The sequence below is a fragment of the Rattus rattus genome, chromosome 6 (assembly GCF_011064425.1).
Source record: "Rattus rattus isolate New Zealand chromosome 6, Rrattus_CSIRO_v1, whole genome shotgun sequence".
Taxonomy (NCBI): domain Eukaryota; kingdom Metazoa; phylum Chordata; class Mammalia; order Rodentia; family Muridae; genus Rattus; species Rattus rattus.
Window position 1 is genome coordinate 115189631 of NC_046159.1, and position 16465 is coordinate 115206095.

The 16465-nt window shown below is 36.7% G+C and overlaps 1 protein-coding gene across 1 annotated transcript in view; it reads left to right on the forward strand.

The window, feature by feature from the left end:
- The window catches only part of Slc13a1 (solute carrier family 13 member 1), a 76339-nt gene that overhangs the window by 39268 nt on the left and 20606 nt on the right, over positions 1-16465 (forward strand). The window contains exon 7 of the mRNA XM_032906871.1: positions 7194-7345. Within this exon, the coding sequence (XP_032762762.1) occupies positions 7194-7345 (152 nt within the window). The remainder of the gene's footprint in view (positions 1-7193; positions 7346-16465) is intronic.

Consider the following 16465-nt stretch of genomic DNA (forward strand, 5'->3'; position numbering starts at 1 on the left):
TGTGTGTGTGTGTGTGTGTGAGAGAGAGAGGGGGGGGGGAAGAGAGAGAGATTTTAGAATATCATTTGATTTGAATATATTTTTCCGAGTCTCTGTTGTCTCTTCCAAAAGCTGTAAAATCATCTACCATCACAGCCTAACCATGTCTGCCTCTTCCTACAATTAAACACATTAGAAACCTTGTCTTCTAAAAATACTGATATCTCTTTTATTTCCTTCTTTGTCTTGTGGAATTGTGGATTATTCACAAATAACTTAAATCCTATAGTTCAGCAGTTCTTATTTAAGCTACTTCTATTTCATTGAAGGACCTCTTCACTGCATTTTAAATTACATTTTCTATACTAATATCTCAAAGCTTACTAAAAGCTCATGAGTGATTAATAAACTTACTTGTGTCCTAGAGCTTTAGTTTCTGATGCCTCTGTGGGTTACTTCCTTGCCAGGTTTGTTTGCTGGTCTTTTCCATGCTGCTACCCAATCTTGCATGTGTCATACTTCCAAACATTGAAATGCTAATTTTCCTTGAAATCTCCACAGGGGGCAAAAAGAACTGAGTTCAGGGTTGCAGCTGCCTTCAGGAGTTTTCAATTATATTACCATATTTCCCTTAACACATAAGTAATGACAATTTATACTTTGAAGTGCTTGGGGTAGAAATTTTCAGGATGCATTGTGCTTTTCCTTCGCTTAGCTTGACATTTCCTTCTCCCTACTCTACAGAGGATATGGGCATTATGAATGTTTTCTACCGTCATCCCTCTCACAGCTGGCCCTGGGCATTATCTTCCATTCCAAATTCTCTTTGTAACAAGATAAATGAAATCTCTTGAGCAAAGTCAGGCTTATCACTTCCTAATATTAAACTCACTTACACTATATTTTATGGTTAATACAGATTTTTTTCTTTCATACAATTTAGTGAGATATTTTTCGAAAGGATGTTTAATGTTTTTAATTTAAAATTGTTAAACAGGGAGTTGGATTTGCTATGATATGAAATAGATAACGTGCTATTATCTATATATTACTTCAGTTATTTTTAACCACTATAGAAAGAACATTTTTTTAATCTAGTGCCACATATATTTTTTCTTAGCTCCCAACTTACAAAGGAAACTTCCAAATGATTAGCATTTAACTTAATCCAATTTTGTAAGTAAATTCTGTGCCATGAGAAAACCATAATTTTTAAAGCATGGCTGAAATATAGCTTATTTTCACACGGAAGAGTCTTCATGCCCTGAATGCTAAGTTTTGAATACTGATCTGTATTGCTTTATAAGCGGATATTCTCCTTTGCAATATGAAACATAGTCCTTTAGTAGCTTCAAAGCCCATTCTTGATCATTTCAGTTTTATCGATACCCCAAGCTCCCCAGGTTAACCCTGACTAGATCTTCAATAAATAGATCTTCATGAAGAGTTCATACCAGAAGGTTGGAGAACCCTCTCTTACCCTTCACCCCGCTCATCTTCTTATGAGTTCCATTCCGTGACTCCTTTGTACAATCAATTTCCTTACAGGAATTATTTTAAAGCATATGTACACCATGAAAAGCGAGCTTAATTAAAACTAAACAACATTATCTGTTATTCATTAAACTGGGCACGTGGAAACTCAATACTCAATATGCAAAGAAAATGAGGCCCCATGTTTTCATAGCTCTGAGCATTTAACCTTCCACTCCGTCTCTTTAGTTAGATAAGCAGTTGATATATGAGATATAAAGCTGCCATGGGTAATCTGCCCATTCTTTATTAGTAAATAGTGATCCACTAAAGCAACAGCAGCTAAGAGATTGGTCTCAGGTAGTACATGCAGTCATGCAGCAAGAAAGCACTCTACCACTGAGCATATCCCCAGGATAGTTTTCTCTTTTATTACCAGAAAAGGCCTCACTAAATTGCCCAGGCTTCCCTTGAACTCACTATGTAATCAGAGACCTTCCTGCCTCAACCTTCTAGGCAGATTGCACGACAAGCCTACACTATATTTTTGTTGCTGTTTTAATAGAAGCATGTGAATCCGACCTTCATCGAAATGACAAGTTAAACAGGCCAATTTGCCACTACTCTTTCTGGAAGAACGAATAGATTGCTTAGGTCATGATCACAATCAATTTTTGTAACAATAAAGGTAAGAAATGAAGTGAAAGCAAAATCATTTCAGGTGCTGGAACGCAAATGAATGGCTGGAAAAGACTTGGGTATCAGCGGGCACAAAATTGCTAGTTAGTATTGAAGAAAGCCAGTAGAACAATTTAAATAGTGTAGTCTTCTGAGTATTTATGTTGCAAGGCCAGAGGAGGGACACACTTCGCTTCTGAAGCCACTAAATCTCCAAATATCTCTGAAAATCCACTTGGCTGCTGCTCCATCAAGAAGTACCATCTTTAGATATGGGATCACAGAGAAGAAAGAGACAGGGATGGCTCTGAATCAAGGGAGAAGATCATAGTGAAGCTACTGCCCTCAGTAGAGAGAACCTGCTTGTTCCAATGCCCTCCAGGAGTGCAGGCAGTTGGGACCTGCTTTCTATTCCACCGAGCCAGCAGCCTACTCTAATGCCCTCCAGGTATCAACAGACAGCAGTCCAGAAATGTCTTCCCTGGGGAATGCATTCAGCACAACAGAATAAACAACAGCATCCTGACATTAAAATTTTCTCAGAAAAGGCCTCTCAGTGAAGCTCACAGCCCAAAAGTGAATCCCAGAGCACACATGAAGAGCTTTGAAGAAGCGTTTCGCTGCCTTGAATAGGAGCAGGAAGCCCACATTTCTAGGTATCTGAAGAAAGCCTGAGGCATGAAGAAGTTCCAAACAAAAAGAAATCAGCTATGTGTAGGTAAAAGTCAATGCAAAAAGAGCAAATATGAGAAAAGAAAACATCATTAATATGTTTAAAGAGGTAAAGGAAAGTGCACTCATAAAATATGAACAGTTTTCTGTAGAAGAGGAGACATTAATATAAAATATGAAAATATACAGTGTGAATAAATGTATAAAGGATAAATAAAAAAGGAAGATTTCAGAAGACACTGTAAAGAGAAAATTCAGATGATGAAATATGAAGAAACAAAAGCAAAAAATAATAAAAGAATTAGAAAAAGAGTAAAGAACAGAGGTGAAGAACTTTTAAGAAACAGAAGAGAACTTCGATGCTGGAAGAACAAAATGTCTGTCCTTCAAATCCTCCTGGTGGCAGCTGAGAAGCAGAAATCTGAGATCTCAGAATACCACGAGTAGAAAGAGAACTCCATAAGCTTCCAGCTTCCAGAGAAGTAAAGGGAACAGGGACTGATTCCTTTCAAAAGATGGTTTTTAAAATATGGGTAGTTGGATACTCTTCTTCCGTAATATGACTTTTATTCGCCAGAGGCTTACTGCTGAATAGCTCGCACTTCCCAGTCTGAACTCAGGGTGGCTCAGCTGTTCTGACTCAAACTCTTCTTCAAGCTGGCTGATTCAATCTGGCTTCTCTCGGCTTCTCACTGAATTGTTCTGCTTGGCCTCAACGTAACTCCAACAGTTTGTTCTAATATTCTGGCCCGTTATTGTTGTCTGACTTTAACTGCCTCTGTTCACCTTCACTGAACTGCATGAACTCGAAAACAAACTCAATTCCACTGCTCTGAATTTACTACACTGACTCCCAACTGACTGAGCAAACTCAACTCCTCTGCATTGAACTCACTGCCCTGACTCTCAACTGACTGAATGAACTGACTGAGCTGCCTTCACTTTCCCTGGGGTATTCTTAAGTGGCTTTACACATGAGTGTTGGGCATATCCTTTCTCTGACTCATACTGTCAAGTCTCTCTGTGATTTATCACATTGTCTGCCTCACTTTTCAAGTCACCTATATACATATGGATTATTTATGTGTTTAACAGCACATATCAACCTGCCTATGTAATTTCACAGAAGTCTCCTTTACTTTGTGACATAAGTACTTTCCCATTCATAACATAACTGTGACAATGTCTTTCAAGCACCCTGACACAAGACTCTGCCTGGACACATCATAGCTAACATTGCTAGATGCTTCACTTTTTGAAAAAACAATTCTTCTTTGCTTTGTAATTCTCACACTTTCTCTCTGACTCTGTACTTGTTTCCTTCCCTCCTTCCCTTCCCCTCTTATGACCCTTATAACATAAACATATACACGATATTCACATTTTCCACTATAAAGACACAGGGTTATTGATATTTTTCATCCAGTATTTGCAAACGTGTTTTCCCCTAGGCTGGGTCTTACTGTCTATTCCCAATGATTTAATACACCTCCTTCTTGCTCTGGTATCAAACACTTGATTCTATATTCAACCCATTGTCTTAACAGGAAACAAAAGAATAATTTGCTGTGAAAGCTTTTTTTCCTCATAATTCCTGTATTAGCAATCAGCTATTCTTTACTCACTGCTCTCAGGCAACTGGTTAACTTCAGCATCCCATATGATGAAATGACAATAATCCTCAGTTATGAGGTTCGTGTATACTAAGACGGGAAAAATGTGTGTCTCTCATTCTACATCTAAAACATTCTACTAAATCTTTGAGTGGTGTGATCAGTTAGTTTATAGATGTACTTATTGTGAGATTTGAATTAACTAAATCCTTCCACCTGTTTACCTGTGTGTCATAATGCCCACACTAGCACTTCTTTATGTAGAAAAAGACTACGATATCTCAGTTTAAAATTATTTTTATTACAGGCCTAACAATGAATTTTAATCATTACGTTTGTGTATGCAAATATTTGTAGCTCATCTTTCATATAAAATCTATATGTTTTAAATATACAACCTTTAATGTCAATGGAGAACTATGTATAAATTACATTTTCAAAAATCTACAACTATCAGCTTAGTAATGCCCAAATTATACATTGGTTTTTGGGTTATTGAATATCTTTTATAATAAACATATTTAATGCATAGGTCATAAGTTTCAGGAATCTTTTAGGTTCACTCATGAGATTTTTAATGAAGTTTGTCATATTTTACGTACCTTTCAAGGTAACTTTTTAATAGAAAAAAAGGTCACATGGAAAATACAAACCATTTCCATGTAGAGAATATAAGACAAATAGAGTTTCTCCATTTTTTTTTCTATTGGGTAAAGAGCAGATACCTATAGGGGCTGACCTTTATATTAATTAAAAAGTAAAAGGTAAATTATAGTCCATAGCACTGAACCCTGCCATGCTAAATGCCATTTCCACATCTATGTTGACTTTTAGAGAGCAGTCATTTTTTTTATCATGATTTTGTGAAAGGGCCTTACACTGCCAACATCACAGACAGCAGGCTTATCTGTATGGAATACCAAGGCACCCTACTGTGCTATGTGAGTGGGAGTATATGTTGTTGCAGCCATTATATAAAGTAATATAAAGATAATTTAGGTTAGCTATAGAACTAACCTATGATTCATCAATACTTCCAGACATGTATCAAAAGAAATGCAAGCAAGCTTACAGATAATGACTAGTTCCCAGTATTTATTGAAATACTACCACAACTGTAAATATACAAGGATAAATGTATTTTTTAGTGTGTTTTGATTACCATGACAGCTGGTAGATATTTTTTTAGCAATTCTTGGCTATTTCAGGTATGTTTCATACACCTTAGTTTAAAAATGATCCATATGTATTAAAATATATATGACTATAATACAATAAAAGATATCAATTACTAATATAATTCCTAGATTTGTTTGGACTATAACATGTAGAATGATTGGGAAACATCAACTACATATCCACAGAGACTCTGAGATATTACAAGATCGATCCAAGCCAGAGGTAATATTGACTTAGACCAACATGACATGATGGTATTGAATATGGAGGAATCTAAACACATTCACAGTGCTTTATGTAAAAAGAAATCAACAAAATTGTGCAGAAGAAAATACTTTAGGGAGGACCAATAATACAGAGCAAGGGCCACAGTTCTGAACTTTAAAGCAAGACAATTATCATTCTTATGCACTGACACTGGATACTTCATTTAACCTCTCTTCTCCTGTCTTCATCTGTGCCCTGGTACCTTGGTATAATACTGCCCACCGCACTATGGTATAAAATGTACACGGATAAATGTAGTTAAGGAAATGTGAACTGTTTCAGCATGGAACAGTTGAGTTGAGCATAAGCAGTCAAGCAAAGTTGGATGTGAACAGTTGTTTAAGCTCCTGATCTTGTGACTTTCCTGCCATGATAGACTGTAACTTGAAATTGTAAGCTAAGTAAACCCTTTCTCTGCATCTGTAGATTTTATCACGATATTTTTTCACAAAACAAGACATATGTTTTGGGTAGAATAGAGAGACAGAACAAGACAGAAGCATTAAATTAAAGCACTAAATAAGTACTTCAGAATAACATGATAAAAAGTATAGAGAAAAGGAATACCCAACTTACATGATACAGTGTGGTTGTGTGTGTGTGTGTGTGTGTGTGTGTGTGTGTGTGTGTGTGTGTGTGCATTCACATGTATACATACATGCAGGCTATTTTGGAGCAGAAAGTGAGAAACAAGGGTTCTGAGTCCATCTCTCAATGCTATGAATCGTGAAGATGTAAATATTTGGTTTCTAGAGTGATATCTTACAAATATCAACCATCAAAGGGCCAAGGTAGGGAAAAGCTCCCAAAGATGTTAAGGAACTTATTGACCATGTACCATCAAAAGTACCACAAAATTACAGAAAGCATTGGAAGTTATGAAAAGAGGGAAGAGATAAAGGAAAGATTAAATCAAGCTTTAAAGAATAACTAAAATTGTGTTTGTGAAATATTTCAGTATTTTACTTACGTTTATTATATTGTCCTATTCCTATAGCTAAGAATGTATTATTTATTAGTTAACCTAGGATTCAATAATAAAATACCACCGAAAACTCATTTACAACAATTAAATCTAGTATCAAGGTCTGGCAGGGACTACCTTTGTGCGTTTTCAGTTGGTGTAGAGGAATCCTAATGTCTTCTTAATATCTCCTCCTAAAGGAGCTTTGATCTCATGTCATGTCATTAACTCTAATTACCTTCCTTCCAAAGTTCTGTCTTCAGACGCCATCATGCATATGAAATAGAATAGCTAGGACACATTCACTACAGCAAGAGTGTTAGGACTACAAGTAGACCAATCCTCACAAGGTCTTTTCTTATTTACAGAACACAGTCACAGGAGCAAAGTATCGGTCAAAGAAGGACCACATGATGTGCAAGCTCATGTGTTTATGTATTGCTTACTCTTCAACCATTGGTGGACTGACAACAATCACTGGGACCTCCACCAACCTGATCTTCTCCGAGCATTTCAACACGTAAGTAAATTCAGATTGGTGATTCAACAAGCAGACAGCAAACAAGCCATGGGCATAATTCTTACCTGACTCATCAGATTCAGAGACTGAACCGTTCGTTATGCAGGATTAACTTTGTTTCCTATCAGGATTTCTCTAGATTTAGAAATCTACCTTTGGATTGACGATGAATATGTAGGATCTGGTAAATTAACATGTATTTAAGAATCCATTCCCTGGCTAAGCAAAGCTAAGCTAAGCTGAGATCATGGTTCTGTAAAAAGGCCTTACTCTGCTAGTATCAGAGACTGCATGCTTATGTGATAGAATGGAACAGCATCCCTGTCTGAGCCTCTTACCAGAAAGGGAATAAGTTTCTCATTGCAACCAATTCAATAATGTGATCATCAGCTGAAATGCAAATGCACTGTTGCATGAGGTGATTTACGTAGCTTGGATACTGAGCATTTGAACTGTGGTGAACTGTGAACATGGGTATTAGCTGGAAGACGCTGAGGCTGGCAATACCAAAAAGAAAAAAATTGAAGAATTAAGTAGCTACCAGAGATAAAAGCATTAGACTACCCTACTGATAGGAGAATGAATGACTGAAAGTTTATAGTTGTGATACCAGACCATTACAAACCTTGAGGAATCTCCAGTTTCAACCCTGGTAATGTTTGACTTGAATTTAGATTACTTAAATACTATAATTTTTAGTTAAGTACTATAACTAAATTTAGTTAAACTTAAATTAGTTAAGTGCTATAATTTTTAGTTAAATTATACAACTTAACTAAAATTAATTCCTCCAAGATGCAATTTTTCCTATGTAAAACAATAACATTTTGCAAACATACTATGAAAATTAAATGTGTAAATAATGCTAATATATTTTGCACTGTGTGGAACTCTTAAAGCTACAGTTAGAAATACATGTTTTTCTTTGAGAGCTCAGAAGCAAGGTCTACTTCAAATACTAGAAGTACGTTGTATACTTATCAGAATGCTAGGCAGAAGCCCAAGAAGAGGAGGCAGGCTTTACCCATAAAAGGTAGGGTTCAGAAACAGAGGATTCCAGTCTACAGAGCAAAGTCCTAGGCTTTATTGGCCCTATCAAATAATTTGTAAGACTTTTTGCATACATAACTTCTCCAACAAATGCAAGGACAAGAATGCCAATCCCCATTCTACAAAGAGTAGCATCTTTTATACTAAGACCAATGATGTAGAAGTTTAGGCTCAATATTGAAGATGTTCATGTATATTTAATGTTTCTGTGAATATACATCCATCATACATTTGTTTTAATTTATATGTCTAGTGTAAAGATAAGTTTTTATTATTTTTATATGTTTTCAAACAGTATATTTTAATCATGTTTTATCCCAGTTCTCAACTTTCCCCATTTCCCATTCCCTCTCTCTCTCTCTCTCTCTCTCTCTCTCTCTCTCTCTCTCTCTCTCTCTCCCTCTCTCTCCCTCTCTCTCTCTCTCTCTCTCTCTGTCTCTCTCTCTCACACACACACACAAACATACGCACACACACAAAACACAAAAATTAAAATCAAATAAAAAAATAGAAAGACAAAAAAATACCAAAAGAAAATACAAAGACTTTTTTAAAGTACATTTTCTGGTGGTTAACTCCACCTGGACTTAGTCTCTGCCCTGAAATGTAGTTGATATTGGTTAATAACACTCCATTGGAGAAAACTGATTTTCCTTTTCGCAGCAAGTATCAGTTTTGAATAGCTTCTTGGTTAAGGGTGAGGTTTGTGTGGACTTCCACTCTTCAGTATTACTTCATAGATCTAAACAATCACTTAGGAAGAAATATTTGGAAGGTATTTGATGCATAACTGGAGGACTTCTGGGGCTATTTTCCACAAATAGCCAAATTAAGAACTGGAAATGCATCCGAATCTTTTCTGCCAGCTACATTTGTGCCTTTGATCAGGAAAAGAGATTCTGCATCTCAACCAGCTCTTCGGAAGCTTCTTCCTAAGACTGAGACCCAATTTAAAGGGTTTACCACTGTTGGTGTCAGAGAGCAGCTGCTGTGTACAGAGTGGTTAGACCATTCTAATGAAATCTCTTTACAGTTGAGTCCATGCTGACTTTGCCCCTGCTCTTTGTGTTCCTGTGTAATGTATGAGCCGGGTTTTAATTTTTTTTTATTATTTAATCTTTCTCTTGATACTTTGCTTGCATTACTCTATTTTAATAGAGTATTTAAATAGAGCATTTTAACAACTTAAATAAATGTTTCAATAATTATTTTCATAAACCTAATGTCTCTAATCATAAAATTTGACTAAAGTTTCATTTAAATTCCTCAACTACTTAAAATATAACTAGAAATTTTGGGTTTTCCCCCAAAATGTTGTCTTTACACTAATAAGTATATGGAAACCTTGATTAAAATAAAGTCAGATTCACCATTTGATAGAAAATATTGTTATAAAATAAAACAGATAGGTAGGGTTTTTATGACTACATCTTTGCAAAATACAGTAGGTTCATAAACCTATAGTGGGGAATATTCATTCGATTTCATTGGGAAAATATCAGAAGCTTAAAGTCCTGCAATATATATCCTTTTTACCCATTTTTAGAGCTGGAGAGATATTCTGCTTTATTTAAGAACTCACTAAGAGAACGCAACCTTTTCTTCTTGATACCACTTGCCATTGTTTTGAGCAGTAATAAATTTGCGATGATCTTGCCTTCCAATGCTAAAGGCTACAAGAAACTTGAATAACAGTAACTTCTGCCATTCAAAGCAAGGTGCCATCTTCCAAATGCAGTATTGAAAGAAAACAAATTGCATAACTTACTTAGAAATCTTTTTCAGCTGTTTACCTATTTATCTTCTACATACTATCATCTATTTCCCCATAAGTCCATATATAATTTGTATAGATAGGTTGAGTGGTAATGATAATAATAGAACATCATCATAACAGAAACACTGCAAAGCTTGGTCTTCATGTGGGTCTGCTAACAATTGGATTTGGGGCTGTCTCTGACTAGGACTCTGTTGCCTACCTTTGAACCCCTTTCCCCTAACTGGGCTGCCTTGTTTGGCCTCAGTGTAAAAGAATGAACTTAGTTCTGATGAGACTTGATGTGCCAGGGAGGGTTGGGACCCAGCAGGGGCAGGGTTTCTCTGAGGAGAAGGGGAGGGGGAGGGGGAGAAGTGAGTCTGGGAGTAGAGGAGGGAGGGGACTGCGATCAGGATGTAAAATGTACGAATAAATAAATTAATAAAGGAATACTGCAAAAATAGCCTTAATTAAAAAGTTGCCTCCACAGACACTGAAGGTGTGTCCTTCAGGACTAGAGTCATATGCTACAGGAAATTTACTGGAGAAAACTTGTCATTATTCAGAAAGATTTTAGAGGTAAACACTATGTACAGTAATAAAATTAGTGCAAATAACTCAAATCAAATGGAGCAATGTCTGCAACCTACTTTTAAAGAACTGGAGTTGTCCCTTTTTTTCCCCTCAGCTTAGAGTGGCAGCGTGCACCCAGATTGATATTCTAAGAGTCTGGGGTAAGAAACCAATTAGAAGTGCATTACTCATGCACTGAGAAATGATGAAAGGCTACTCCTGAGATGACGGTGTTTAAATCCAAGACATCACATCGTACAGCCAGAAGGTCATTATAATTAGTCGGGAGAGTTTCAAGTTAAAGGGGCTTTAAAGCAATTCTGGCGATGTGTGGCTAGAGAGTGGTGCTGTGAACTTCTTGAGGAGAAAAAGCATATCCCTTGGAGAAATTAACTTAATCTGGTCAGATTTACGTGGCCTACTGAGTACCTACCCACAAGGAGACTGGTAGCAGGCTTCATAAGTATGTGCATTCTTGGAGATAATTATGTCAAATAGCCTATCTATAAGGGCAGAAATTAAATTCTTGAGCATGGAAATAATTACAAAGGAAGAAAAAGTTTAAAAGAATACAGATATGAATATACTTCCAGGAAATACTGTTAGTAAGGAAGGTAAAGAAGGTTAACTAAAGAAGGAGGAGACTCAGAAGTGTGGTGTTCTAAAAGCAAAGTGAAGTCCACCTTCGGAATAATAGGTGGGGCATGGGAAGCTGAAGTGACGGAAGAGGTAAGAAGATGGCCAAGAAGGCCCATGATTCTCCTTGCTGTTTTAGAAGAGAGTAGGTTCAACATAGCAGCTGATGGTGGGCACAGGTCAGATTGAGCAGAGTGGAGTAAGTTCCAAGTAGGGAGAGAAAGGCAGAAAGCTGAAGTTACTCAAGTTTGAAAAAAAAAAAAGAAGAAGAAGAAGAAATTTTGGTCTGACCAAAACACGGGAAATTCTTTTAGAACAAATGTAAGATGTCAGTCTGGTTTTAACCCTTGAAAGAAACAGAAACTCTTGGAAAAGGGAAGTTGAGGGGAATGGTAAGGTGGAGAGAGCTACTAGACAAGCACTGGACATACAGTGACCATAAAGTACAGAAAGTTCTTGGGACTTATCTTAACGATGGGGTAATCTTCATCAGGTTAAACCTGTGAAAGGAAATGTATTATTGAGAACAATTGCTATTTTCATAGTAGTAGTAGTGGGCGGAGGAGGAAGAGAAGGAGGAGGAGGAGGAGGAGGAGGAGGAGGAAGAAGAGGAAGGAGGTTTTGATGCATTTTTTTTACCAAATAAATATGAGTTTGCACTCATATAGCAGTCAAAAAGGAGCTATTGAGTTAAAGAATGGAATGCTATTCCAAGTAAAATGACATAGCTGAATGAAATATATTATTCAGGTTTTAGTTTTAGCTGTAAAATTGTGGGCATAGAAAGCAGCATGGAGGAAAGGCTTATTGTCAAGATCATCTTAGTCATTTTTTTCTAACTGTATATCCAATCATTGCAGCAGTCAGCTTATCTATATGGGATAGGCTACAAAAATCTCAGAGAGCACATAAACTTTTAGATAGTACCCAACCACATATGTAGCATTTGCTGCTCCACATATACAGTACTGAATTTGTAAAGTAGTCACAGTCACTGTAAGATATTTACAAGGCCAATCAAAAATTAGAAGAACTATAACACATTGCAATGAAGGTTATATAAACAGCTACTTTCTTTTAAGAAATAAGACATATGAGTATTCAGATTATGATTGATTGCTGACAGATGTTCTGCAGAAAGCAAAACTGTGGCCAAGGGGCGGACTGCTGTCCTATGGTTCCACAGATCAAGGGACAGTAAAAGAAATGTGTTTCTATTTGCCTTAGGTTCAAAGCTTACCTGGCTACCTTATTGTCTTGGCTAATCAGAGATGAAGCAAGTAAGCCGTTCCTTTCAATACAATACTAACTCACTAACAACTACCAGAGAAGAAATATGGGGACCAGCAAAATGCCTAAGCAGGTTAATTTGCTTGCAACCAAGCCTGGCAATTGAACGTTGTCTTTGGTACCCATGTAATAGGTGAAAGCCAGCTGCTGTAGGTTCTATGACCTCCATATATGCTCTATGGCATGGCCATATTATATACATGTACACACACATACACACGCACACGCACACGTGCACACATGCACATGTATGGAAACATGCACATGAACCCCTCCTATACAAATACATATTTTTTTTTAATTTAAGAAATGTGCACATCCCAGAATTCGAATCAGGTCCAAAGTATATCATTTTGTCATGCCATAACTTCTTTGCGTCAGGGGTTCTGTTTGTTTGTTTGTTTGTTGTTGTTTGCTTTTTACCTAAATAGGGGAAATGCTATAACGCATGACCGTACAGATTAAAGCTTCCGTGCGTGTGCGGCTCTCCGTAGAGTCTGGAGATGGCGACACTGTCAGCAGCTCTGCTTTGTCCCTACCTTGCTCATTCTTATTTCTCTGGGAGTCTCACACACCTTATTTTGGTTATATTCGTCACACTCCTTCCCACAACGCTCCCCATATCTATATGCCATTTTCTCGCCCACCCCTTCAGTTTTATCTAGCAGTTTGTGCTAGCTACCCAAACAGTCTTGGACTCACGCCTTCCCCTGGAGCACGGTGGACTTATCAGGAACTCGCTCCCCGGGGAAAACTGACCTTGCTCTCCCAGCAGTTGACAATTTCTGATCGCTCCCCAGCTAGGAGTGAGAATTCATGTCCGCCCACCTCTTCATGCTGGGATTTAGTCTGGTTTGGACTTGCACGGGTCTTGTACATGCTGTCACGCTGCTGTGCCTTCATATGCTCTGCCTTGTTCTTGCTGCTGGAAACCAGGCCTGACGAATGAAAACAAAAAGCAGTCAACATTTTCAAACTTTCTTTTTTAAAGTATCTCTCAGTGTCCTCAAATCCAAAGCCGAGAAGTGTCTTTGTCTCGCCCAGTTGAAGAAGTTGTTAATCAAATGGATTATAATAAAAAAGGATTATAATCGGGCTAGACACCAAGTCATTATGACTGTTAATGAGCCAAATCTGTGAAAAGGCTGTAGATTTCCATAGCTGCATCATTTCTTTTGAGGAGGTTTCTGTGCATTTTTTTAAACTTGAATTAAAGTTATCCATCTTGTTCGTAGTTGGTCATAAGAACTTCAATAACAGTGGTATATTTTCCACTATCAACATTTGGAGATAGATAGATAGATAGATAGATATATAGATAGATAGATAGATAGATAGATAGAGATATATGGATAGATATATAGATATATAGGTAGATAGATAGATAGATAGATAGATAGATAGGGATAGATATATAGGTATATAGATAGATAGATAGATAGATAGATAGATAGATAGATAGATAGAGATATATGGATAGATATATAGATAGATAGAGATATATGGATAGATAGATAGATAGATAGATAGATAGATATGGATAGATATATAGAATATAGGTAGATAGATAGATAGATAGATAGATAGATAGATAGATAGATAGATAGATAGAGATATATGGATAGATATATAGGTAGATAGATAGATAGATAGATAGATAGATAGATAGATAGATAGATAGATAGATATATGGATATATAGATAGATATATAGATATATGCTTTAGGTCCAAAAATGCCTCAGTTTTTACATGAGAAAAAGTCGTAACTGTTGTAAATGCCTTTAAAAATATAAATACTATATTCTAGTCTATAGATGTTTTGTGATGTACACAGAATTTTCCATTTTTAGCTGGGACCTGTAGTTTAACCCACAGTGATTTAGTGATAAAGCAGTTTTGTTTTAAATGAAAACTTCTCCTGGGTTGAAAATCGCACTTGACTCCATAATCTATGACCTTGAATAATACATGTAGCCCCTAAGACTCAGTTCTTCCCCTGTGAAATAGAAGCATAACGCCCTGCTCAGGGGATTTCATTAGAACTGAAAAATTCTTAGCCTACCTGCTGCTGCTTCTACTTTTTCCTGACCTCTTAATATAAGGCGGGCCTGTGGTTCAGCTTTACATCTAGGTCTCCGTTTCTTCCTAAACTAATCACACCTCCCTGGTTTAGAATCCCACCTATACACTAATCGCTTGCCATCTTATGTCTGAGTCTCTGTCCCTTCCTTTGAGCTCTAGACTCGTGTATATAAAGGTCTATCAAATAGGACCACTCGGAACACTAAAGGACATGTCAGATCATGATCTGTTCCTCAGCCAACCTGTCCCTCAGACTTCACCATCTTAATGTATGTCACATTTTCTCCATACCTATAGATAGACCTCTTGTGCTTATGGATTGGTATTGTAAAAAATGGCCACCTTGCCAAAAGCAATGTTTATTTAATTCTTACAAAAATTGTGATGCAACTATTCACAGAATTTTTTAGAGTCTTAAGATTCATTTGGAACCACAAAAGGCCCCACACCTACCAAGCAATCCTGAACAACAAAAACATCGCTGGAGGTACTGTGGTGCCTGACCGCAGGCTAGACTTCAGAGTCACAGGCATAAAAACAGCGTGGTGCTGGCTCTGACACAGTCACACTTGTCAGTGGAATACAACTGAGGGTCCAGAACAAGTCTACACATCCACAACTGCCTGATTCTTGATAAAGGCACCAAAAATATACATTAGATAAAATGCAAACTCTTTAAAGGTTCTTTGAAATCAAATGTATAGTTATATCTTTTCCTCCTTTTTCTTTTCCTTTCTTCAAACTTTCACATATACCCCCTCAAATTCTTTGTTTCTATTTCTTTACATATATATATAAATATATATCATATTTTATACTATATAAACAAATTCCTAAATATATAATGCAACCTGCTCAGTTCATGTAATGTTTCTTGTATGCACATTATTTCAGGGATGACCATGTGTTGGGTGAACAATTGGGGGCTCTTCCCTTGGAAAGATTATTTTTAGTGACATACCTGGAGTTATTGAGTAAGTCGCTAATTGGACTTGAGGTCTATTCAACAAGAGAAATCATGCCTAGTAGCTAACTACTCAGGGCTAGTGAAGTGATGGGTCTTGGAGAAGAACCTACAGTGACCATCTAAACCATCATAATTCCTAACTGTATTCTAAGTATTAATCCTTATACCCACAAACGAGACAGCACTTTTGTGTATATATATATATATGCATGTATAGTTAGATTCCCAACTCATATTATCACATCTAAAAAAATAATCAAAGCCAATTATTTTTCAAATTTCCTGATGTTCCTCTAAAATTATAAAATTACTTTGATATGCTAATCTATTTAGTATTTAGAATATATTTTAAAGTTATGAGTGTAAGGTCACCACAAAAAGGCATTTATTATCTGAGTATATTTAATTGTTGATGTTTTGTTTTTATGTTAATTTTTAAGTAAAATAACTTGGAGATAAAGAAAAAATCAGAAGTCTTACACAGAATGTTTTACTATTTCATCTGGTCCAGAGTTATTTCATTAAACTGAGCCCAAAGTTAGATCTAATGGTTTCTGATATACCCAGAATGGTACAATGCTTTTGGGAAACGAAACCTAAAACTAGCCGGAGGGGAAGGTCTGAGCCAAGTAAAAATTCTTCATAAATATTAGGTTGCCAGATACCAATGGGGAATGGTGACCAACCGTGAGTTCTTCCCATGGCCATCTGTTCCCAACCCAGCTGATTGGTCTTTGCTCATTCATAGCCTGATGATTTGAACCA